Source organism: Ovis aries, chromosome 19 (genome assembly GCF_016772045.2).
Source record: "Ovis aries strain OAR_USU_Benz2616 breed Rambouillet chromosome 19, ARS-UI_Ramb_v3.0, whole genome shotgun sequence".
In the NCBI taxonomy this organism is placed as follows: Eukaryota; Metazoa; Chordata; class Mammalia; order Artiodactyla; family Bovidae; genus Ovis; species Ovis aries.
Window position 1 is genome coordinate 55017442 of NC_056072.1, and position 23364 is coordinate 55040805.

General features: G+C 53.6%; 1 protein-coding gene across 3 annotated transcripts in view; it reads left to right on the forward strand.

Annotated features, from left to right (window-relative positions):
* The window catches only part of SLC6A1 (solute carrier family 6 member 1), a 39565-nt gene extending 18442 nt beyond the window's left edge, over nt 1-21123 (forward strand). For all 3 annotated transcript variants that reach the window (XM_027957762.2, XM_060402624.1, XM_060402623.1), the window contains exons 2-16: nt 4559-4621; nt 5329-5658; nt 6287-6418; nt 6938-7038; nt 7781-7890; nt 8318-8450; nt 9436-9570; nt 10018-10121; nt 10452-10576; nt 11443-11555; nt 11923-12054; nt 13489-13591; nt 15330-15430; nt 16273-16440; nt 18698-21123. In XM_027957762.2, coding sequence (XP_027813563.1) covers nt 5421-5658; nt 6287-6418; nt 6938-7038; nt 7781-7890; nt 8318-8450; nt 9436-9570; nt 10018-10121; nt 10452-10576; nt 11443-11555; nt 11923-12054; nt 13489-13591; nt 15330-15430; nt 16273-16440; nt 18698-18802 — 1800 coding nt within the window. In that variant the 5' untranslated portion in view covers nt 4559-4621; nt 5329-5420 and the 3' untranslated portion in view covers nt 18803-21123. The remainder of the gene's footprint in view (nt 1-4558; nt 4622-5328; nt 5659-6286; nt 6419-6937; nt 7039-7780; nt 7891-8317; nt 8451-9435; nt 9571-10017; nt 10122-10451; nt 10577-11442; nt 11556-11922; nt 12055-13488; nt 13592-15329; nt 15431-16272; nt 16441-18697) is intronic.
* Nucleotides 21124-23364: the final 2241 nt, after the last annotated feature.

Below are 23364 nucleotides of genomic sequence, written 5' to 3' on the forward strand. Positions count from 1 at the left end.
GACCCAGTTTGCCTGATCTGGAGCTTCCAGACGCAACATGTTTTCTTTTCTTACAAAGCATGCTTCCTGCTTGGTTTGGCCTCATTTTTATCGATGGCTTTAAGACCTGGTCATAGAGCACGTCAAGGAAGCATGGGACATCATGGGAACATCTTGAGCATCTTTCTGTCCGGAATCTCTTTCTCTAACTCCATCCTTCACAGAGCCTCCTGGAGGGTGTCGCCTTCTGTAATACGAACGTGATCCCACTGTCACCCCTGTTCCGTCCCTGCAGTTGGTCCCCCTAAGTTCCCTAGCCTGAGTTTGGAGGCCCTTCACAAACTGACCTTCCTAGCTTCAAACCTCCCAGCCTTTGTTTATGGGTTTCCCTCTACCGCGGATACCATTTCCCTCTTTTTGAGCCTAACGACCACATATACAGCCTTCAAAGCCCAGTTCAAATGTCCCTTCCTCTGGGATGCCTTCACTGGCTGAATTAAGTCATTCCTTTTAGGCCTGTCTGCTTCATCATACTCTTGCTGCACTGACACAGAGTATTAGGAATAGCTGTAGCAGAGCTGTTTATCTTTAGACGCCGTGACCTTGTGAAGGTCACGGATCTTGTCTTATTAATCCTCGCCATCCGAGTGTCCAGCCCAGCTCCATGCACACATTAGGCCCTCAGTAAATAGTTACGCAAGAGAATCTATCTTCTGGTACCTGTCAGTTCACTGATTCAAACTCTGGTGGCCATGTGTAGCTCAGAATGCAAAACGCTTGGAACAACTGTCCCACCACCAGTTCTTGGCACGTGCTCAGTAAATGCTTGAATGAACGGATGAAGGCGTGCAGAGTAGGTGATGAATACAGAGGACGCATTGCTTGTGGCCTCACATTATTAACTGTACCCTTTTGAATGCTGCCTTGCTGGGGATCAGTTAATGACAGAGCTGGAGGAATATGTAGCTGAATTCTTGGTCTGCGGAACATTGCCACCTGGTGAGGAAGAACTGGGAGACACACGTGTTGGCAACATGCCTCAGATCCAGAGATGGTGAGGCCTGTCCTTCCACCGCCTCTGCCAGCAGATAAAAGAGGAGGAGGGAAGAGACCTGCGGAGCCATCCTCCAGAAACCCTGGAGCTGCAGAGCACGGGCGCTCCTTTCAGGAAAGATGAGGTCACAGCGGTGGAAAGGTTGCCTCTGCTTCAGAGAGCGTTCATTTTGTCGAAACACGGGTTCCCTTGCCGTAAACAGGCACGTGCCTGTGCTTTCTGCGTGCTGTTCTTTGCGACAGGGAGGTGACGGGTGAACCAGCTGGGTCAGGGATTAAAGTTCTCCGAGCAGCAGGGTATGAATGACGAGGTGGTTTCCTGGAACAGCTCTGGGTTATTAGCACAGGGTCCTAGGCTTTCTCATGAATGTGTGTGCTCAGTTGTTCTGCGACCCCGTGGACTGTAGCCCGCCAGGCTTCTCTGTCCATGGGATTTCCGAAGGCAAGAATACTGGAGCGAGTTGCCACTCCCTTCTCCAGGGGATCTTCCCAACCCAGGGATTGAACCCATATCTCCTGCATTGCAGGCTGATCCTTTACCTACCACTGGGCCACCTGGGAGTCCTTTTTTCACCAATGGGGACCTTTTATTGTTTTCCTCCCATCTGTAAGATGTTCTGGATTCTTTTTTTTCTTACCAGATTTTATTTACTACAGAATAAGATTTTTTTTTTTTTAATTAACCAAACATTCAAAGCTACCATTGCTGGCTTCTGATTGGCCCAAGGTGATCAGCTAGACCACTCTGAGCTGGTATAAAAACAGCCCAAAGCAAAGGGCCTGACATTTTTATTAACTAGTATTCCCCATGGCAACTAAAGGTTGATTTCTATCCAGCTTCTGAAAATGCTTCAAGTCGCTCCAGGGCCTGAATAATAAGCTCTCAATAAATGTTAGCTGCTATTCTTATTACTGCTATTATTGTTATATCATGATCATCATCTTTGTGGCCTTCTGGGAAGCAGAGAACACGAGATTAAGAGCCACGATCTGTACATGGATGGGCCCAATCACAATGCTAATGGCCGAGATTCCCTTTACCCTCACTGTGAGCCGGGCGCACTTTCCCATGCTTTGCAGGCATGTCTCATTTCATCTTCCCCACAACCCTGGGAGAGAAGTATTTTCCCCTCGTTTTACCAAAGAGGACCAAAGAGGTGACAGAGTTTGCCCAAGGTAAGTGTTAGAGGGATCCCTACAGTCTGTCTGAGTTAGCCTCAGGCTGGTCCTTGCAAGGAGGGCCTTCTCAGTGTGACTCTGCAAAAAAAGAAGAGCATCAGTTGTATTAATTCCTGGCTTTCTTACGTGCTTGATCCCGGAAGACTGCACATTTGGTGATGTGGCTTCTCACGGGGAAGTTACAGACATTGGGCTGAATCTCAGTACTCTCCCCAGTTCTGGAAGTTCATGGACGTCTTCCAGAGCAGGTCTTTGGAGCAGCTGCTATCTTTGATCCTTCCAGGCTTGGCATGAGGTCTTCAATATACTCATGGAGAAGACGATGACGGACTAAACCTCCTGGTGAACCAGAGCATGCCTCCCCCAGCCCTGAATGGTTCTCTCAAAGCATGTACACACCCACCCACTCTGTTCAACACGTCCTGCCGTCTGTCCGTCTGTCTCCCCAGATGGAGTCAGACGATCCTGTGGCCCCGTGCGTGCATCAGTTTCCAAAGCCTGGTAGATTTTGGAGTTGGTTGGAATTGAGTCTCTGATAACCAACAAGTAAACCCAGAGTGGAGACCTGAAGCTGGTGTTCCCATGGAACACAGAGGGTGTGTGCAGAAATTTCAGGATTAGAGCAGGAACTCAGGAGCCAAGGTAAGCAGAAGCGGGGGATTTATTTTACAACCATGAAAGTACTGGTTGCTCAGCCTCCTGTCTGACTCTCTGCCACCCCCATGGACTACAGCCCACCAGACTCTTCCGTCCATGGGATTCTCCAGGCAAGAATACTGCGGTGGGTTGCCATTCCCTTCTTCTCGACCCAGGGATTGAACCCGGGTCTCCTGTATTACAGGCAGATTCTTTACCATCTGAGCCACCAGGGAAGCCCCATTACAACCATGGGGATGCTTTATAAACTCTAAGAGCAGGAATGTAGCCCATTTTAAGGATGCCTGGAACTGCAGAATAGAATGCCTTGAAGACTCGACTCGTCTTTTGATCTCTGATTTCCTCCCAGCTCAGCAAACCATCTCTCTCTGCTGCTCCGAAGACAAGGTGGGCAAAGATAGCTGCTTCAGAGTTCCCAAGTGGAGGGGGAGACTGCCTTCTTCCTCCAATTGCCAGGGAGGGAGCCTTGATTGACTGGTAGGATCAGGTGACTAGCCCTGGTGCAAAGTGGTTGGATCGTTTTTGAACAAATATGGAGGCTGGTACCCACAAGGTCAAATTGTGCAGACAGTTAAGGGCATCGTTGTCTTTTAACAGTTAATGGTCGATGCTTCCTCCCCCAAAGAGGGTCGGCTCCAACCTCTCCCCACTTGCCTAAGGCTTCTCTGTCTCCTGGACTTGCTGGTAGACCCCAGAATCAGCTGCCTCTGGCCAATCCTGATGTTTAGGGGGCAGTCACCCCAGCCTGAGACTAAAGCTCCCTGCAACCTTGCTCTGCTCAGGCCGGGGTCTTAGGCACCGGAAACTGGCCTTGAGAACGAGAAGCAGGGCTGGCGGTCAAGTGTGGCTTCCTGGAAGGTGGTCTGGCGCTCCGTGAACTCTGGGAAGAGACACTGGTGTTTGGTAACTGGGGGCCGCATGTGAGGGTTGGTGGGGGGGCCCTCGTGGGTGGGGCCGAGCTGAGGGGGGTGCCGCTGGGATGGGCCAGGCCCACACGGCACGTTGCTTTGGCCCTGCTCCTGCACCCGGGAGCCCACTGACCACCGCCCGTGTGCTCCTGCTCTGAGGGTTCCGTAAGTTTATTCTGGTGTTTTATTTTTTCAAACGTGGAACATTATAGAAACCCAGGAAGGCACGAAGAAGAAACCAGAGCTCAGAAAGTACACAATGCGAATATCTTAGGCTATATCCTTCTGGTATTTTAGTTTTTTCTTTAATGCACAGCTTGGGGGGTTGGCAAACATAGGGTCACACTAAACGCACTGTCTTGAAACCTACTTCTCGCTCTGGCACGCTTTTAATGTGACCTGTGATGACATCTCTACACGTGTGGACGGAGGACACAGAAAAATAGCCACTTCGTTTAGTTCCCCGAGGGACCCTGAGGAGCTGGGGGCCCTCTGTGGGTTTCTCTTTTCCTTGTGATAAAATTATGGAACGTCTTCCTCGCCTCGCCTTTGTGCCCACCCCCTGCCGTGGTCCCAGCGGCAGCAGCCCGCTCCTGCATGTTCCCAGCACCCAGGGGACCAGCACCTGGTCGCATGGACCCACTGCGGTCACCCAGCTGGGTGGCTCCCTGGTGCCCGTCCACAGCTCAGATGCTGGCAGGCTGCCTGCACCCCCGCCACCTGGACCCAGGGCTGCCTGCAGCCTGTCTGCCAGCTCACCACCCTGTCTATCCCCTTTGCAGGCTCCCACCCCGCGATTGCAGGGGGAACTGCTGTGGAGCTGACCCCGCACAGAAAACCATCAGGTAACGTCAACAGCCGGAGTGCAAACCGTCATCAGCGGAGCTCCTTCCTGAACCATCTGGGTGAAAAGCACCTTCACAGCCATTAAAAGTTCCTTTTAGCCATAATTCTATACGGCAGAGAAGATTACCCCACCCATTTTATAGGTGGGGAAACTGAGGCCAGAGCAATTAAGGGTAGTTTGGAATTTTGGTTGCCTTGGGCTACTCTCCGAGCTGGCTTCACAGGTGGTGCTAGTGGTAAAGAACCCACCTGCTGATGTAGGAGACGTGAGAGATGCAGGTTCGATCCCTGGGTCGGGAGGATCCCCTGGAGAAGCAAATGGCAACCCACTCCAGTATTCTTGCCTGGAGAATCCTCATGGACAGAGGAGCCTGGTGGGCTACAGTCCACGGGGGTCACAAAGAGCGGGACACACCTGCAGCAACGTAGCATGGACAGTATTCTCTGAGCAGAGCACATACATGGCAGAGGGCACGTGCTGCAGATGGCCAGCATTGCTGCGGGCCCGGGAGACATCAGGCCATACCCTCACTCGCTGACCTTGGGAACAAAAGGCACCTTCCTCCTGGAGCAGGAGCTGGTGGAAGGAAGAGGGGAGAGCCCTCTACAGCCCCTGGCTTGTGTGTTATTTCCTCCTGTTATATTGGGGACGCTCTAGGATCTTGATACCTTCAGTGCCTATCGCTCCAACTGTCTGCTCTCCTAGGGTGACCTTGAGCCGCAAAACTGCTGTCCGCGTGGACGGGGGCTGACATCGCGCGTCCATCTGCCAGGACCCCTGCGTCCAAACTCCGAGACATGGCGACCAACGGCAGCAAGCTGGCCGACGGGCAGATCTCCACGGAGGTCAGCGAGGTCCCCGTGGCCAATGACAAGCCCAAAACCCTGGTGGTCAAGGTGCAGAAAAAGGCGGCAGACCTTCCGGACCGGGACACGTGGAAGGGCCGCTTCGACTTCCTCATGTCCTGCGTGGGCTACGCCATCGGCCTGGGCAATGTCTGGAGGTTCCCGTATCTCTGCGGGAAAAATGGTGGTGGTAGGTGCTGGCCTGGCAACCTCCTGGTGGGGGCAAACCCCGAGGAGGCGTTTTAGGGGGTGAGCTGGGGGAAATGGGTCCCCTGAAGACTCCGAGGGCTTCCCGGGTGGCGCTAGTGGTAAAGAACCCACCTGCCGATGCAGCAGACACAGATCCGACCCCGGGGTCGGGAAGATCCCCTGGAGGAGGAAATGGCGCCCCTCTCCAGCATTCTTGCCTGGAGAATCCCATGGACAGAGGAGCCTGGGGGCGGGGGGGCTACAGTCCATGGGGTCACAAAGAGCTGGACACAACTGAGTGACTGAACAACCAAGACTCCAAAGGAAGTGCCAGGCCCCACTTCCCATTTCTTATCTTTTTCCTAAGAATTCCAAAGGGCAGTAGTCCTCTGTCAATGATACCAAAGAGTTCACCTCTAGATCACCTGCAAAGTGCAGGGCCTTGGTTTTGAGCACAGGATGTCCTCAGGCCTTACTCTGCCTTTGGGAGCTGCTTTGGTGGCCGAATATAAGGCAGTCGTGGCAGGGACCCCAGGACACCAGCACCCCCAACTCCATGATGCTCCCTCTGACCAACCGGGTTTCTTGAAGCTCTGAGGCCATGAGCACCTCTCTTCTCAACCTCACAGGGGCCTTCCTGATCCCCTACTTCCTGACGCTCATCTTCGCGGGGGTCCCCCTCTTCCTGTTGGAGTGCTCCCTGGGCCAGTACACGTCCATTGGGGGCCTGGGGGTGTGGAAGCTGGCCCCCATGTTCAAGGGTAAGTGGGCACAGTGGGGCTGTGGGGTGTGGTCATGTTCCTGTTCCCCACGTCCGGGCCCCAGACAGAGGGAGCTGTCGGGTCACATCTGGATGAGAGGAGCCTTTGCTGGAGGCAGGTGACCGCCGGTGATGATGGTCAGGAGAAGCCCCAAGCCAGCGGCCCTAGCCCACGTCCGCCCGCCCTGTCCTACGAGCTCGTTGCCCCCGCAGGGGCTGGGTATGACTTCGTTTGCTTCCTCGCTCGGTGCCTGACGGACACTCGGGTGGACGCGTGGAGGGTCGTGCTTGCCTGGCTGACCTCGGCCCCTCTCCCCTCACCTGCCTCCAGCCTGGGCTGGGCCCCAGCGGCAAGTCCCGGCTCCCTCACCCGCCACGTGGGTGTGACCTCAGCCGGGTCCCCGCCTCGCTCCGGGGTCTCGTGCGATTGGAGATGTCGAGGAAGGGACGGCAGCGGCAGGAGCCGGGACGGTTCCTGTGCGCGCCTCACTGAGTGTGGCGCTGGCGCGTCTGCTCCCAGGTGTGGGCCTGGCCGCGGCGGTGCTGTCCTTCTGGCTGAACGTCTACTACATCGTCATCATCTCCTGGGCCATCTACTACCTGTACAACTCCTTTACCACGGTCAGTGCCCCTTGGCCTGCCCCCACCCCGAGGAAACCACACCCAGCCCGGCCCCCCATCCCTTACCGCCATTCTGCCAACGGGGCCATTCCTCTGGGTGCGGGGCATGGTTTGTCTCCAGCTGCGCTTGTCTCTCCAAAAGTCATAGCATCGGTAGCCCATCTTATAGGGGGCCGGACAGCCTGGGTTCAAATCCTGACCCCTAGTGTATACCAGCTGTGCAGCTTCAGGAAAGAGACTGAACCTCTCTGAGCCACAGTGCCCTTGTTTACAAAATGGGCCTTAAAGTAAAACCTGCCTCATATGGTTGTACGAGGCTTAAGGAACACATACGTGTAAAGTATTTAGAACTGTACCCAGCAAAGAACAAGCACGGTAAGTGTTTGCTGTTAACTTCCATGTGCAGGCCTCACATGGGCGAGGTCACTTACCCAGGGTCACGTGGCTGGGAGGTGGCCCCAGGGGGGACATGGAAGACCTCATGGGATAGCTTGGAGAGCTGGTTTTCAAAAGTGTAAAGCTCTGACGCTGAGGAGCTGTGTGATCTTGAGCAGGTTGCTGCCCCTCTGATCTCTAAATTGGGGTGCACAGCATGACCAGCGCCCGGTGGCTTCTGGGAAGGGGAGGTGGCGTGCCGGTGTGAGGAGGCTCGGGGACCATGGTGGTGTGCGGGATGTCCTGGGGCCGCTGCTGTCAGCTCCTGGGGCTCATGGGGCTTGTCTGTGTGGCCGTGTCTTTGCAGACGCTGCCGTGGAAGCAGTGTGGCAACTCCTGGAACACAGACCGCTGCTTCTCCAACTACAGTGCCATCAACACCACCAACATGACCAGCGCCGTGGTGGAGTTCTGGGAGTGAGTGCGGGGGCTGTCCACGAGGTTGTGGGGGGTGTCACTTGGGAAAAACAACACTGAGAACAACCGAGTTATTTGCTGCAAGCAGGAAGGTGACATGATCAGACATTAGAAGGCTCCCCGGGGCTGGAGTGGGGACAGAGCAGAAGAGGGGATGGGGTCTTGCTGGAAAGCCACTGCAGACACCCAGGTGAGCCATCCTGCTGGCTGAATGAAGCTGCTGGCAGGACCCTTGAGCACACAGCACTTTGTCCCCATTAGTTTAACTGGCATGCAGTCTCTGCCCAGCTCGTGGAGCCCGGTGATCAGAGTTGTCAGCAGCATCACAGAGAAAGCTATCACCCGTGTCCATGCCCTGGGCACCCCCAGGTCACTCCAGCCCCCGCCAGCCCCACGTGACTTTGTCTTCCCTCCTGTGTTCCACCAGGCGCAACATGCATCAGATGACAGATGGGCTGGATAAGCCAGGTCAGATCCGCTGGCCCCTGGCCATCACCCTGGCCATTGCCTGGATCCTGGTGTATTTCTGCATCTGGAAGGGTGTTGGCTGGACTGGAAAGGTAAGGGGTCTGCACAGTGGGGCCCTGCGGGAGATGGGTTTTCAGAGGGGCTCTCTGCATTGGGTGACGAGTCAGCTCCAGGGAACCTCACCCAGCTCTGAGTTAAGCAGGTCCCTTCGTGGCTCTGTGCCGCCTCGGTTTCCTCTCCTGTAGAAGGGGAATAACAACATTACCTACCTTCTGGGAAGTTGTCAGGATTCAAGGAGACAGTGCGTGTCATGCTCTTAGCACAGTGCGATTCCCCTGGCTGGGCAGAGCCATCGCAAAACAGAGGCTAGATGTGGCTCCTGGACCATTGGCTGATGGGACCTCCTGAGGGACTGTTTTGTATAATTAGAAATCACAGTCTTAGGAGACAATCGAAAAGCATTCAGTAAACAGCATAAGAAACAAAGTGGTTTGTACTGTGTGTTTTTTAACTTTAAACATGTCAATTGAAAAGGCAGGCATAGAATTGAGCCTCATTTGTAGGAAAATGGAATCATATATGCAAAGCCGCAAAAGAAGACATTAAAATATTAACATCGATGCACTTATGTATTTGTTGGGCACTTATTGAGTGTCTGCTAGACACCATGGACATTCTAGGCAGTGGGAAAGCAGAGATGTGAACACAAGTCCTGTCCCTCATGTAACTTGTATTCTATGGACTGTTGAAAGGAACTTTAATTGTGTGTGTGTGTTCATGTGTAATTTTAAAATTTCCTCATCAAACATGTATTACTTGAATACTTCAAATGAAAATTTAAAAACTGGAGGGGTAGGGAAAGGGAAGACATGGGTGCCGACCTGTTTGATTCGGATACCAAGGAGGGGCTTCAGAAAGGTGGCCATTCAGAGCAGGTTAGGAATCCAGGAAGGCTTCCTGGAGGAAGATGAACTGGAACCAAGCCCAGAGCCACAGCAGGTATGGATGTAGGTAAAGTGGGGAGGGGGAGAGTCGGTGTGCTGGAGGGGTGTGACCCTTCACCCCCTTTCCTCCCAGGTGGTCTACTTCTCCGCCACCTATCCCTACATCATGCTGATCATCCTGTTCTTCCGTGGAGTGACGCTGCCCGGAGCCAAGGAAGGCATCCTCTTTTACATCACGCCCAACTTCCGCAAGCTGTCGGACTCCGAGGTGAGCGACTCTCCTGGCCTCACCTCCTGGCCTTCCTGGAGGGCCTGCTCTGAGTTAAGAGCACACACCTGAGTCCTGAGTCCCCATACCAGCTTTTGGGTAAGTTATCGCACGTCTCCAGGAAAAGACCCTGATACTGGGAAAGACTGAAGGCAACAGGAGAAGGGGGCGGCACCGGCTGAGATGGTTAGATAGCATCACCGACTCAGTGGACGTGAATTTGAGCCAACTCTGGGGGATAGTGGAGGACAGAGGAGCCTGGCGTGCTGTAGTCCGCGGGGTCGCAGAGTCGGACGTGACTTAGCGGCTGAACAGCAACATCGCATGTCTCCGACTGTCTTTTGTAAACTCGGGTGCTGCCGGGTAGAGGCGATTAGTGTAAAAGGTCTTGGGGTGCTCTGGCTGTGGTTCTAATTTTGACTATTTTTTAAATCATTCTGCCTGCAGGTGTGGCTGGATGCAGCCACCCAGATCTTCTTCTCCTACGGACTGGGCCTGGGATCCCTGATAGCTCTCGGGAGCTACAACTCTTTCCACAACAACGTCTACAGGTGAACCCCACGGCCACGCCCTCCACGCCACGCCCACGCCCTCCACGCCACGCCCACCCGTGGCCACACCCTCTGCTCCCCAGCCACGCCCCCATCCACAGCCGCACCCCCTCCGTGGCCACGCCCCTCCCCTGGCCCTCCACCCATCTCTGAGCCAGTACCTTCTGGCCCCTCCTCCTAGTTCTGCCCCTGCCCTGGTGGTTGGGGGCGGGCACACCAGTAGCTCTGTTCCCAGCTACCCTCGTCCCCCTGGTCACTCCACAACCACTGCCCACTGGGTCCCCCTCCGCCGGCCCCAGCCTTCCTGACCCCGCCCCTCCCTCTCTGCAGGGACTCCATCATCGTTTGCTGCATCAACTCCTGTACCAGCATGTTCGCGGGATTCGTGATCTTCTCCATCGTGGGATTCATGGCCCACGTCACCAAGAGGTCCATTGCTGACGTGGCGGCCTCAGGTCAGCACCTGCACCAGCGAGGGTTGCGGAGAAGGAATAACTGCACAGGCTTTGCCGTCTTCCTCGCCGTCACCACCACGGCCACCCCCCTGGGCTCACTGGCATCAAGTGTCCCTACCCCGCCGCCCTCCATGCTGCAGGGCAAGGACAGGAACCCCCTGGGCACACAGCAGAGGCTCAGAGAGGCACTGTGACTTGTCCATTCCCTTTGTGGAGAGCTGGGCAGGTCGTGTGGAAAGAGCAGTATTCACTGAGGTCCTCATCTCCCCTGCCCATGGAGGGAGCTTCCTAACTGCCCCCTTTCCAGACCCAGACCCCAGGGAGGTTACAATCTCCTTGTTCCAAGGTTTTCCCTGATCTCCTGAATAGTTGCCCCACCCTGTCCCACCGCCAGACACTCAGACACAAACTCCTCTAAACTCCTTGAGCCTTATACCGTGTGTTCCCATCACAGCAAAGGGTTCTAGTGTCCAGTGCCCAGGCCAGACCCCAGCAGCATCCTGGTGCTTCCCTCATCTTCCCTCACAAACCAGCCAAAACCAGGAGCTGCCCACTCTGCCTCCTGAGTGTCTCCGCAGCTGGCCCCCTCTCTGCACCTGGAAGTCCCCACACCGCTGGCCAGGCCCCTGCCGTCGCTCATCTCATCTCACTGGTCCCCTTGCCTCCGAACCCAACCCGGTAACCCCCTGCCTCCCTCCCAGCCCCTTCCCACACTGTTTCTTTGTCTGGAAAGGGAGGCTGACAACACTCTCTGAAAAGATGACTCTGAACGTGAGGTGAGCTGGAGCTTAGGCGGCAAGTGTGCTGGGGTGGCCGCGGGCGCTCAGGGCCTCGTGTGTTCTCCTCCTCTGCCTCTCCCTGTACAGGCCCCGGCCTGGCGTTCCTGGCGTACCCGGAGGCCGTCACCCAGTTGCCCATCTCCCCGCTCTGGGCCATCCTCTTCTTCTCCATGCTGCTCATGCTGGGCATTGATAGCCAGGTGAGGACGCCGTCCCTGGCACCTCGAGGAGCCCCTGCCAGCCTCCCGGGTCCAGGAACCAGCCAGGAGAGCAGCCCACTGTCTTAGGTCCCTGGGAACATGGCCACGAGTTTCAGACCCCCTAGAATATTCCGGCATGTGAGATGTTAGGGGCAGGTCAGCCACCTTGCCCAGTTTCCAGATGGGGAAACTGATGCCCAGAGGGAAGGCCCTCTTCTGAGGTCACGGAGGGAGGTGGCGGGAGAGTCAGGCCTGGATCCCAGGCTCTCCTGGCCCTGCTGGGCCCAAGGGTCAGGCTTGGGTTGGGGTTGGGGTTGGGGGGTGGGGGCTGGAGCTGCCCGGGTGGCTGACCTCCGCCCCCCCGCAGTTCTGCACAGTGGAGGGCTTCATCACCGCACTGGTGGACGAGTACCCCAGGCTGCTCCGCAACCGCCGGGAGCTGTTCATCGCCGCCGTCTGCCTCGTCTCCTACCTGATCGGCCTGTCCAACATCACCCAGGTGGGCGCCTGGCACGTCTCTGCCGCTGCTGCTACCTGGGGCCCCCAGCAGGCCTGCTGTGCCCCCTCTCATGTGTCTGCTGAGCACCGTCTCTGTGCCAGGCCCCAAGCCATGACTCAGACAGGGTTCCTGCCTTCAAGGGGCTCCCAGGCTGGTGGGAGATGCAGACGCTGAGGGGGAAATGAGAACACAGCCTCCCCAACCTGACGTGGGGCCCCAGCGACTGCTTCCTGGAGGAGGAAATGCGGGGTTGAGCCTGAAAGACTCACAGAGTTAACCCGGGGAGTCAGGTTGCAGCTGGGCCTTGGAGGCTGATGCTCTCCTTTCCTTTCATTTCCACCTTCCTGTTTCTATCCGGAGAGTGAGCAGGCCTCTCTGCATTCAGAGGCTTCCAAGGCACTTCCCTGGTGGTCCGCTGGCTAGGACTCTGGGCTCCCAGTGCAGGGGGCCCAGGGTTCCATCCCTGGTCAGGGAACTAGATCCTGAGTGCGACAACTGAGGGCCCCACGTGCCTCAGTTAAACTGAGACCTAGCACAGCCAAACACATAAATAAAATTGTTTTTTTAAAGAAAGAGCTTCCAGTCTAGTTGGAAGAGAGACACACAACTGAGGAATTACATGATAAATACAAATGAGCCTGAAGCTGTGAGCCCAGCCCTGTTGGTCTGATTTATGAGCCGCAAAAGCCATCCCTGGATCCAGATGCCGTTTGGCCCCAGGTTTATCCTTGCTCTGCTACTCCATTCTTCATTGTTGCTCACCGGCTGCTGTGGGTCTGGCGTGACCCTGCAGATTCTGCAGTTAATGTGGCAGAATGAGATGGGAGAGTGGATGGAGAATGAGCAGCAGGGCGGGAGGGCCTCACTGGTGCGGGAGAGCCAGCCAAGGGAGAGGCCTCGCCAGGGGAGAGACCTCCACAGCAGGTGCAGAGGCCCTGGGGTGGGAATGGACTTGGCGAGTGTGGGGGACAGGAGGAAGGCCAGTGTCGAGGTGACGGAGTCGGGGGGTAGGTCGTGGGTGCAGAGCCGGATTGGGCAGGACGTTCCAAATACGTTTTGGATTTTATTTTATCTGTCTTTTTATGTGTTACATTACGGTCTTATTTAAGTTATGGAAGAGCTTATGGGGGGAGACATGACTTGTTTGACATTGTGAACATGCGGCTCGGGTGACCAGCTCCTCTTTCTGCCCTCCAGCCTTCCCAGAAATGGGGTGTTTGCATCCGCCACTCAGACACTTTATTCCTGGTCCCCAGAATCCACGCTCACATCCTTGCAGGGCTGCAAGGCCCCCTGCCCTTCCTCTAATCTACTGTCAGGCCTTCTTGCTGCAGGGTAGCCTAACCCCAACCTGCACAGCCTATGTTGACGCTGAATTGAATGCACTGGACCCCAGGGTAAGTGGACCCATTCTGCCCTCTTCTCCTCTTGCAGGGGGGCATTTATGTCTTCAAACTCTTCGATTACTACTCAGCCAGCGGCATGAGCCTTCTGTTCCTCGTGTTCTTTGAATGTGTCTCCATTTCCTGGTTTTACGGTAAGCACCAGCCCCTCCTCCGCCATTCATTCCTTCATCCATCCAGTCATCCTTCCTCCACTCATCATTCTGCAAATACAGTTTCAACACCAGGCCTTTTCCATGCATTAATTTATTTGGTCCTCACAGCAATTCAATGAAGTTAGCATAGGACGTCCCATGTTTAGAAGATACCCTAGCTGAAACTCCAATAGTTTGGCAACCTGATGCAAAGAGCTGACTCATTGGAAAAGACCCTGATGCTGGGAAAGATTGAAGGCAGAAGGAGAAGGGGACAACAGAGGATGAGCTAGTTGGATGGCATCACCAACTCGATGGACATGAGTTTGGGTAAACTCCGGGAGAGTTGGACTTGACTGAGCGACTGAACTGAACTGAACTGAACTCTTGAGTTAAACTCCTTTAAAGTGGGAGCCAACATTTCTTCATAAATTTGGGGATCAAAGATTATTTCAAATTGTATCTAGAAAAAGAAAAGCAAAACTACAAAAAAAAGTTCTAAAGTTAAATATTTTTTAAAAGCTAAACTATAAGTAAAAGCATGCAGTGTTTTAGAACAGTAGTCATGTACGGTTAAGAGAGCTAGACCATAAAGAAGGCTGAGCACCTTTCAAGTTGCTTTTCAAGCTGCAGTACCAGAGAAGACTCTTGAGAGTCCCTTGGACTGCAAAGAGATTAAACCAGTCAGTCCTAAAGGAAATCAACCCTGAGTATTCATTGAAAGGACTGACACTGAAGTTGAAGCTCCAATACCTTGGCCACCTGATACGAAGAGCCAGCTACTCATTGGAAAAGACCTTGATGTTGGGAAAGATCGAGGGCAGGAGGAGAAGAGGGTATTAGAAGAGTATTAGATGGTTGGCATCACCGACTCAATGGATGTCAATTTGAGCAAACTCTGGGAGATAGTGAAGGACAGAGGATCCTGGTGTGCTACAATCTATGGGGATGCAAAGAGTCAGACGTGACTTAGCGACTGAACAACGGCAACAATCATAGAACAAAGAATGCAGGACATGGTGATTTGTGTTTGTTGATCCTGTGGCCTGAGTTTCTGGACTCAACTGCCTGATAGTGAAAAAGCTGTCCTTTTGGGCACTTTGGTTTTCACAGCAAGCTGGTGGTTTTGGAAGAAGTGTTCTCCAGGGTCCCTTGGGGTCCCTGTAGCCCTGCCCCCTCACCCTCCTCATCATTCTCCCTTCTTGCTCTCCACCTGGTCTGACCCTCCCAGGTCCTCATTCTCAATGACCTTGCTTTTAGTCTGAGCAGCGCCCAGTGTGAACTCTCGTGAACTTCAGGACCTCTGCGGCTTCTTTCTGCACGACTGGGAGTTCTTCCATGCAGTCTTATCTGCAGCCGCTCATGCAATAGATCAGCAGGGAAAACCTTTGCCCAGCAAAGCTTCAAAGGCCTTGCTGGGAGAGATGTTGAGTGGGAGGGACCTGAGGCTGGTGGGGCTCCTTCCTGTAGGTACATCCTCTTGGTGGTAGATGGTCTCACCTTCAAGTGACTGCCCCACTTGCTGGGGGTGGTGGGGGTGGGGGGGGGCTTTGGTTATTGAGCACTTAGCTAACAAGGACTCCCTACCCTGGAGCATTCGCCCTGTGTTACCGACGAGGAAACTGAGGCTCAGAGAGGTTAGGTGACTTGGCCGTGGCTGCGGTGTGAGGAAGCAGCAGGTCGGGGCCTCGAGCCCACTGCTCTCTCATCCCTCCTGCTCTCGTCCCAACTGTCACAGGCGTCAACCGGTTCTATGACAACATCCAAGAGATGGTCGGCTCCAGGCCCTGCATCTGGTGGAAGCTCTGTTGGTCCTTCTTCACCCCCATCATTGTGGCGGTAAGGGCAGGGCCAGACCGGACCCTGGGGTGACTCGGGGCCAGAGAGAAACTTCCGGAGCCAAAGGCAGGTGGAAGAGCCCCAGACCTCTATTCCCTAGGAATACTGCTCTCTCCCATCTGTGCTGAGCATTTCCTCTGTTCCCTGGAGTCTTCACAAACCTCAGCACAGTAGCTGTCTTTGCCTCACTTCACTGCTGTGGGGGGCTGGGGCTCACCAGCCAGCCTCACCCAGTGGGCAGGTGCTGTCCTCAAACCGTGTTGGCCTGATTCTGAAGCCAAACCATCCACGTGGGGAGGCCCCGCATTCTCAGCGTCCCTCATTCCCTCCTGCAAGGGGGAACTAAGGCAGGAACCGGCCTGGGAGGGACCACCCAGGTCTTTGCAGTGGGCCTGGGCCACTGTATATATTGTGTGCGGCACAAGGGCACCCAGCCAACGGCAGGCTGGGGCGACCTCCCACCCCTGTTCTAGTTACCTGGACGAAGGGATGCCTTTTGCAATTGGTCCTCCCGGAGGAACCGCCTTTTTCTATTGGTTCTTCCAGAGAGGGCACCTTTTTCTTATTGGCTCTCCCAGCAGGGAGGCCCTTTTCTATTGGCTGTCACAGAGAAGGCACCTTTTATTATTGGTCCTCTCAGAGATGGTGGCTTCTTCTGTTCTACACAAAGTTACCTTATATCCTAGCAGTGGCCCTGGATGCGGGATTCCCAAGATGCTGGGCCCTTGTCAGCTCCAGGGCAGGGTGGAGCGCAGTGGCCCTGCCATCTACAGGGCCTGAGGAAGGGCCTTGGCAGTCCAGTCTGGGTGACCGCCGGCCCCTCCCTCTCGCCCCCGCCCCAGGGCGTGTTCATTTTCAGCGCCGTGCAGATGACCCCTCTCACCATGGGGAGCTACGTCTTCCCCAAGTGGGGCCAGGGCGTGGGCTGGCTCATGGCTCTGTCTTCCATGGTTCTCATCCCCGGATACATGGCCTACATGTTCCTCACCTTAAAGGGCTCCCTGAAGCAGGTAAGCCCGTTCCTTGCCCTTCCTGTCGCTGGGCCCCTTCTCTTCTGTGCTGAGCACCACCCCTGCCCTTGTGAGCGCAGTCTAGCTGGGGAGAGGACAGGTCGATAGCCAATGACAGTAGAGTGTCAGAGGTCACAACTGGGGTGAACCAGGGAGGCGGGTTAGCCCTGCCCGCATTGAGGAGGATTGGAGAGGCTTTCTGAAAGAGGGGACAACAAAGAAAAGACCTAAGGACAAACCACACTTAAAAGTAGAAGCAGGAAGGAAAGATACAAACGAGCTTCTTTACAAAACAGAAACGGATCTACAGACGTAGAAAACAAACTTATGGTTACCAAAGGGAAAGGAGATAAGGGAGGAATACATTAGGAAGCTGGGGTTAGCATACATACAGTGATATACATAAAGCAGGCAAGAAGGACCTGCTGGAGAGCACAGGGCACACTGCTCAATAGTCTGTAATAACCTATAAGAACAAATCTGAAAAGAATAGATAGATAAACAGTAGAAGCAGAGAGAATGTCCCTGGCAGAGGGTAGGAAGCATGTGCAAAGGCCCAGGGGTATAAACTGATCAGTGAGGCTGGCAGGCAGCATGGGGAGGCAGCATGCAGGGAGGAGGTGAGAGATGAGGCTGGGAATGTAAGAAGGTTGGCCCAGATCATGAAGGGCTTGGAAAACCAGGACAAGAACTTTGGACTTTATCCTGAGGGTTGTGCGGAGCCGTTGAGGAGCAGGTGAAGGGTGGAATCAGATGTGCTAAGAGCTTAACTCATGAAAGGCATGCTATCCCCAGCGGGGGCCCCCTAGCACATGCTGGGTCCATAGCAGCTCTTTGTTAAATTATATTGAATCCTTGAGTGAACAAGGCTGTGCTGGAGGTCCAGGGGCTGAGACATTGACGGAGTAAGTGTGGGCTGGGGGATTCACTGAGGACGGATGCAGGGCCACAGCTGGGGAGGACCTGGATCCGCACTTCTTAGCCTGACTTCCCACCAAGACCCACTCAGAGCCAGCAAGAGAGGCTGCAGTTCTGCAGCACAGGGAAGACGTGGCAGGAAGCCTCTTCTCCACCCCTTGCAGTCAGGTATTAGCAGATTAGGGCCCTTGTGGCCTTTTCTTCCAGCTCCACGTCCAAGGCTTTTTTTTCCCACGATTCTCTGCTAAGTCTCAAAAGGTAGTCAGGTCTCAGAGTGGCAGAGATCACAGCCTGTACAAAGGCCCCGTGGTGGGAAACAGGAAGGCTCGTCTGAGGACAGATGCTGATGGGGTCGGATGGGGCAGGGCGTGCAGAGAAGGTGGAAGCGGGTCACCCCATCAGCAGACGCACACTGAGCAGTTGCTATGTGCCAGACACCACTGTCAGTGCCGGGGACTCAGCCCTGAGCCCAAGTCCCATCTTCACTGGCGTCCCTGGTGGCTCAGCAGGAGACATGGTCCAATCCCTGGGTCGGGAAGATCCCCTGGAGGAGGACATGGCTACCCACTCCAGTATTCTTGCCTGGAGAATCCCCCTGGACGGAGGAGCCTGGCTTTGCAAGTCCATGCCGTTGCAAAGAGTCAGACACAACTTAGGAACTAAACCACCACCACCATGGGCGATACTTTCTCAGCAAGAAAGATCCACAATTAAATAAAGTCATGCTTGAGGGGGCTAAGCAGTATGGAGAAAGGGGGTTTAGGGGGCTTAGCGGGCAAGGGCTCGCTGGGGAGATAACAGTGAGCCGAGACCTCAGGAGACAGAGGTCGAGCTGTGTCACTGAAAGGAAGGATGTACCAGTCAGCGGGGACCAGTCAGCGGGGACAGCAGGGGCCCTTGCTCCGTGCGTGTGAGGAGGCTTGCCTGGCTAGAGTGGAGGAAGCGAGGGGGTGAAGGAGAACAGTGAGGTCTGCAGTGAAGGGATGGGTAGGACTTTGGTGAAATGGGGGCCACTGTTGGGTCCCGAGGGACCTGATCTGACTTCTCTTTTCACTAATCCATCCGGCTGGGGTGTCAAGAATAGAATGAAAAGGGTGAGGGGTAAGAACGGAAGTAGACGGGGCTGGGGGGGGCAGCGGGGGAGTTGCTACAATGACCCACGTGAAAAGAGGTGGGCGTGGCCCCAAGAGCCTCAGCAGAGGAGCAGGAGGGGGCTGGGAGCCCCGGCCTTGCAGGCCAGCAGGCGCGGGGCGGGGTGGGGGGGGGGGTCCTGGAAAGTGGGTGGGCCAACGAGAAGCCAGCCTCCCGCCATCCTAGCGTATCCCTCTGCCGCCCACAGCGGATCCAGGTTATGATCCAGCCAAGTGAAGACATTGTGCGCCCGGAGAACGGTCCGGAGCAGTCCCAGGCCAGCGGCTCAGCAAGCAAGGAGGCCTACATCTAGGGGTGCAGGGCGGCTCGCCCACCCACGCTCTCACCCCCCACCCCGGCTGCACGTGACCACCACTTGAAGTCTGAAGATACCGTCTATCTCAACCTACCTCGAGTGGAGAGTCCAGACAGCATCCCCAGGCAAAGAAAGGGAGGTGGGGACAGTCACACCCCCGGGGGTGGGGAGCTCCCGCCGTGGGAGGAGTAGATGCTCGCGGGCTGGTGACCTTTGTAACCCAGCCTCCCCCCTCCCCCGTCAGCATCGGCTACACGGGCCGCTGTAATAGCTCTTTTTTACTACCCCGCCGGCCAGGGAGAGGCGGCGAGACCGTGCGCTCCTGACTTTTAGTTTTAATTTCCGACTGTTCTCTTACTGCCGAAACCCATGACTGTTATCTCCGGTTTGGCAGGAGTTGGGTTCTGCCGGGAATGCTGCTCTGCGCGCGTGGAAAGGGTATTTTCTGTATAATGGGCGTTTCCAGGGAGAGCTCACCTTTAATAAGAGCAGGGAGCCAGCGCTTTCGTGTTGTTTTTCTCCTTCCCGAGGCAGCTTGACACCCCCGCCCACCCCCGCAGGTCCGTCAGCATTCCCAGAGCTGCTTTCTCAAGCAGTCGATCCAGTAACCTGTTTCCCTTCCACCCAACTGAACGGGCATCTCTGCACTGTTTGCCTACGTCCCCGCTCACCCCCCTCCCAACCCACCCCACTCCACACTCCTCGCCAGGCCATTCTGAGGGCGCCTGGCCCAGCAGCAGTCCTTCCAGACAAAGCCCCTGCTCCTCGGAAAGCTGCTGCAAAGCACAATTGATTTTTTTTAACCACCATTGGCTGTGGAGGGGCTCTGATCCCGCCGGGGAAGTTCCCTAACCAGGAGCCCTTTTCTGAGGCCAGCCTGCTTTGCAGGGGACAGAACCGTCCATGGGAAGTGAAGGTGAGGCCCTGTGCTTGACTGCAAAGTGGATCGAGTGGTTTGAACTGTCTCCTTGAACCGTCTCACCCCTTACAGCCACCCCAGTCACGCCTGCTGCCCTCTCCCCTCCTCTGAAATTCCCCAGTGGGCATCTCCTCGCTGCCACTAAAACCCACCAGCCCGGTAACCAAGGGGCTGGTGTTAATCCAGACCCCCTCCCCAAGTGCTTCCGAGATTAAAACTGCTTCATCGGGAGGTGGTGTGTGTGCATTTCCAGAACTGGGCTCCAAGGTGGTGATGGTGGTGGCGATGGTGGCAGATCCGGTGAAGAGTTTCTTGCAAGCTCCAGCAACTCAGCAGTTTCTCCTTTGCTGGGAACGTGGGTCCCCATGTAGCAAGTCGTACGTTGTGCCCTGTACTCCTTAGCTAGTTAAACTCACGAGCTGTGTTTTACAACTAATCCTTAATAACTATGGTAAATAACTGTGACTGTGGGTTTTTTAAAATCTGTCATCCTCATCCAGAAGTGACCAGCATACCAGTTCTTGCAATAAGATATTACCCTCAGAATATTAAGCACATTCTTGTAGAAAAAATGTTCGTGTATGCATAGAAACGCACACATACGTACATTCATCCTCGCGTGTGGTACCTAGGGTCTCATCTGATATTGTGTAGGAAATCCACAAGCTTTTCCTGAAGTCATCTGTAAAATAGTCTCATCACTAAGGCATCCCAAATGCCAACTGGTGAATCCAGGATCCACATGCATATGTATCGTTAAATTATAGGGTTTAGAACAAAAGGAACCCTTCTCTGTGTCTCATGGTCCCGCCCCCTCAGCCTTGGTGTGAATTCCTTTAAAATAAGGGCAGGAAGACTTCTAACTTTCTCTTTGTTCTTCATTCTGAAACTAAGAACAAGTCTTTCAAAGACAAATGCAGTGTATTTAATAATGTTTGTAAGCAAATCTAAGTCAGATGTTTGGCAAGAAATCCCTTAACTGATTTCCATCCAAACCTACATATATAGCACAATATTACGTGTCGTACAATTACTGTGAGAACTGTGAATATGTGTAACTTTTTTTAGTATTTGCCCTGGGGAGGGAAAGATATTGTATTATCATATATGCTTTTTTTTTTTTTTTTGCAATAAGGGTTTATTCTCAGAACACCAAGTAAATCTATCTCTATATTAAAAAATATATGTAATATATACATATTCAAACTATATACAGAGCCTGTTTTAAAAAAAATTACAGTATTTAGTAAAATGATCTGTTCTATGGACCAAATGTAAAATATTTATAAATGAAGATGCATTTTAAATGTCTATAAATGGTGTTATAACTAGAGCACGGGCGTTATGTACGTTTCTAAGAATATAGAGGAAAAAATAATAAAGGTTCTATGATATACAACGTTAGACCTTCAATTCTTGGGGGTGGGGGCACGATAACCTCTTTCATCAGGGCAATGATAGACACACAAAAAAAACATTAAAATATTTTTCCCCAACAGAGAGAGATTTGGGCTCAAAATCGAGGGACATGGAGCTGGACTTCCCCCCGAGTCTTGGAATGCTTCTGAGCCACATAAGGGAGGTGGTTTCACTGTTGTAAAACTATAAAGCAGTCAAGTAAATCAAGGTCTAAAGCTAGCATAAACGGGGCACACTTAGTTAGCAGCACTCATTCTCTTGTGACTCATTCCTCAAAATATTTAATTTTAACATCATATTGAAAATTTGAATTCTACAGAGAAGTTTTCAGATGACTCAACAATCACCCAGATTCACCAGCTTTTGTCTGTTTTCACATTCAAGTCTGTCTGTCCATCAGGGTTCGTGTGGGAAGCAGAAACCCTCCGAGTGGTACGGGGTAAGGGATTTATTATAGAACAAGCCTTTTACAGTTGTGGGAGAAATAAGGGAGTAAGGATCCAGGTGAGTTGGGAGATTAGAGGATAGTCACTGATGAGAAGACGTAGGAGTGGGCCCAATACACGTTAACGCTCAGCCTTTCTCATGGAGAAAGTTGGCTGCCAGCCACGCTGTATAGAAGAACCCAAGAACCCAAATTCAGGGGCGTTTTATAAGCCAACTGGCCTATCCTCTTCAAAAACGTCAAGGTCATAAAAGGCAAAACGGAGGAATTTTTCAGATTAAGGAAACATGACTACTGAACGCAGTGCCTCCTCCCCAGTTAGACACTGGGCCAGAGGGAAAAAAGCTTTTATTCTTTTGTTACAAAGGGCATTAGTGGGACACTAGGTGAAATTTTCATAATCTAAAACTTTGAATAAGGTTAGATGATAATATTGTGTCAATGTGAATTTCCTGATTTTGATTTGCTTTGTGGACAGATACAAGAACATCCTTGCTTTTAGGAAACATGCTGAAATAGGAGTGAAGGAATACCTTGTCTACAATTGATTCTCCAATGATCGAGGAAAAAGAATAACCCACACATATGTGGTATGTGCATGTGTGTGTTGTGTGTGTGTCGAGCGGGAAGGAGATGAGGAAACAGGCACACGTGGAGAAAGACCACCTGAGACGTCTGGGGGAAGGTTGTGCACAAATACTAGGTTTGCAACTTCTAAGTGAAGCTATTTAAACAATCGAGGAAGACCTGCGTGTCACCTTCATTTGACGAGAGCTGTATGGGGCTGTGGGGATGGGAGTTCCTGCAGGGCTGAGGGGTGGAGAGATGCACACAGGCTTTCGTTTGTACCAGGACCACTCCTCACTCTCACTCTCCTGCCCCCGTAACTGTCCCTTTTCTTCTGGAAAGCCCCTCCTTCAAGTCTCAGCCCAGAAGTCACCTCCTTGGTTGCTAGCAGGCTCACACATGCAGACTGCATGTGTGTGTGTGTGTGTGTTTCGGGGGTCCCTCCTTGCTGTCAGAGCTGCCGAGCGAAGTCAGCCCCTTTCTGCTCACTCAGGCTCTCCCACTGCGGCTGGAAGGGAGTGGCTGTGTCTCATGGGTCTTTGGGCGGCCAGGACTGGCACAAAACTTATCACAGGCCAGTGCTCAAAAGAGTTCGCTTTTAGTTTCTGATTCTTTAAACTCAGCATTTCATGATACACCCTAGCTATTGATAACTAAACGCTGCTAAACCCCTGGGGCTTCCCAGGTGGTGCTGGAGGTAAAGAACCTGCCTGCCGATGCAGGAGACATAAGAGACATGAGTTTGATCCCCTGGAGGAGGGCATGGCACCCCACTCCAGCATTCTTGCCTGGAGAATCCCATGGACAGAGGAGCCTGGCGGGCTACAGTGCATAGGGCCACACGGGGTCGGACACGACTGAAGCAGTGTAGCATGCACACGTGCCTAACCTCTCTCATTAGTACCCGCAAACCTATAAGGTAATGGTACCGACCTGACCATTTCGCTTGAGTTCCCTAAAAGGGTTCTCCTGCCTGGTGCTGTTCAAGTTGATAAAACAAGGACGAGTTTGGTTCAGAAGCAGGAGAAAGCTTATTCCTTCCAGCAAAGAATGGAGAGGTGTGAACTTGCTCTAGAGCACACGCTTATTTGTGCAGAACAGGCCATAGGCGGGGTTGCCTTATAGTGATCTTGGCTCGCTCCTGCACACAGCCGGCAAAGCCAACTGAAGTGTTGGCCCCGCGGCATTTTGAAGCAGGAACTTGGTTCT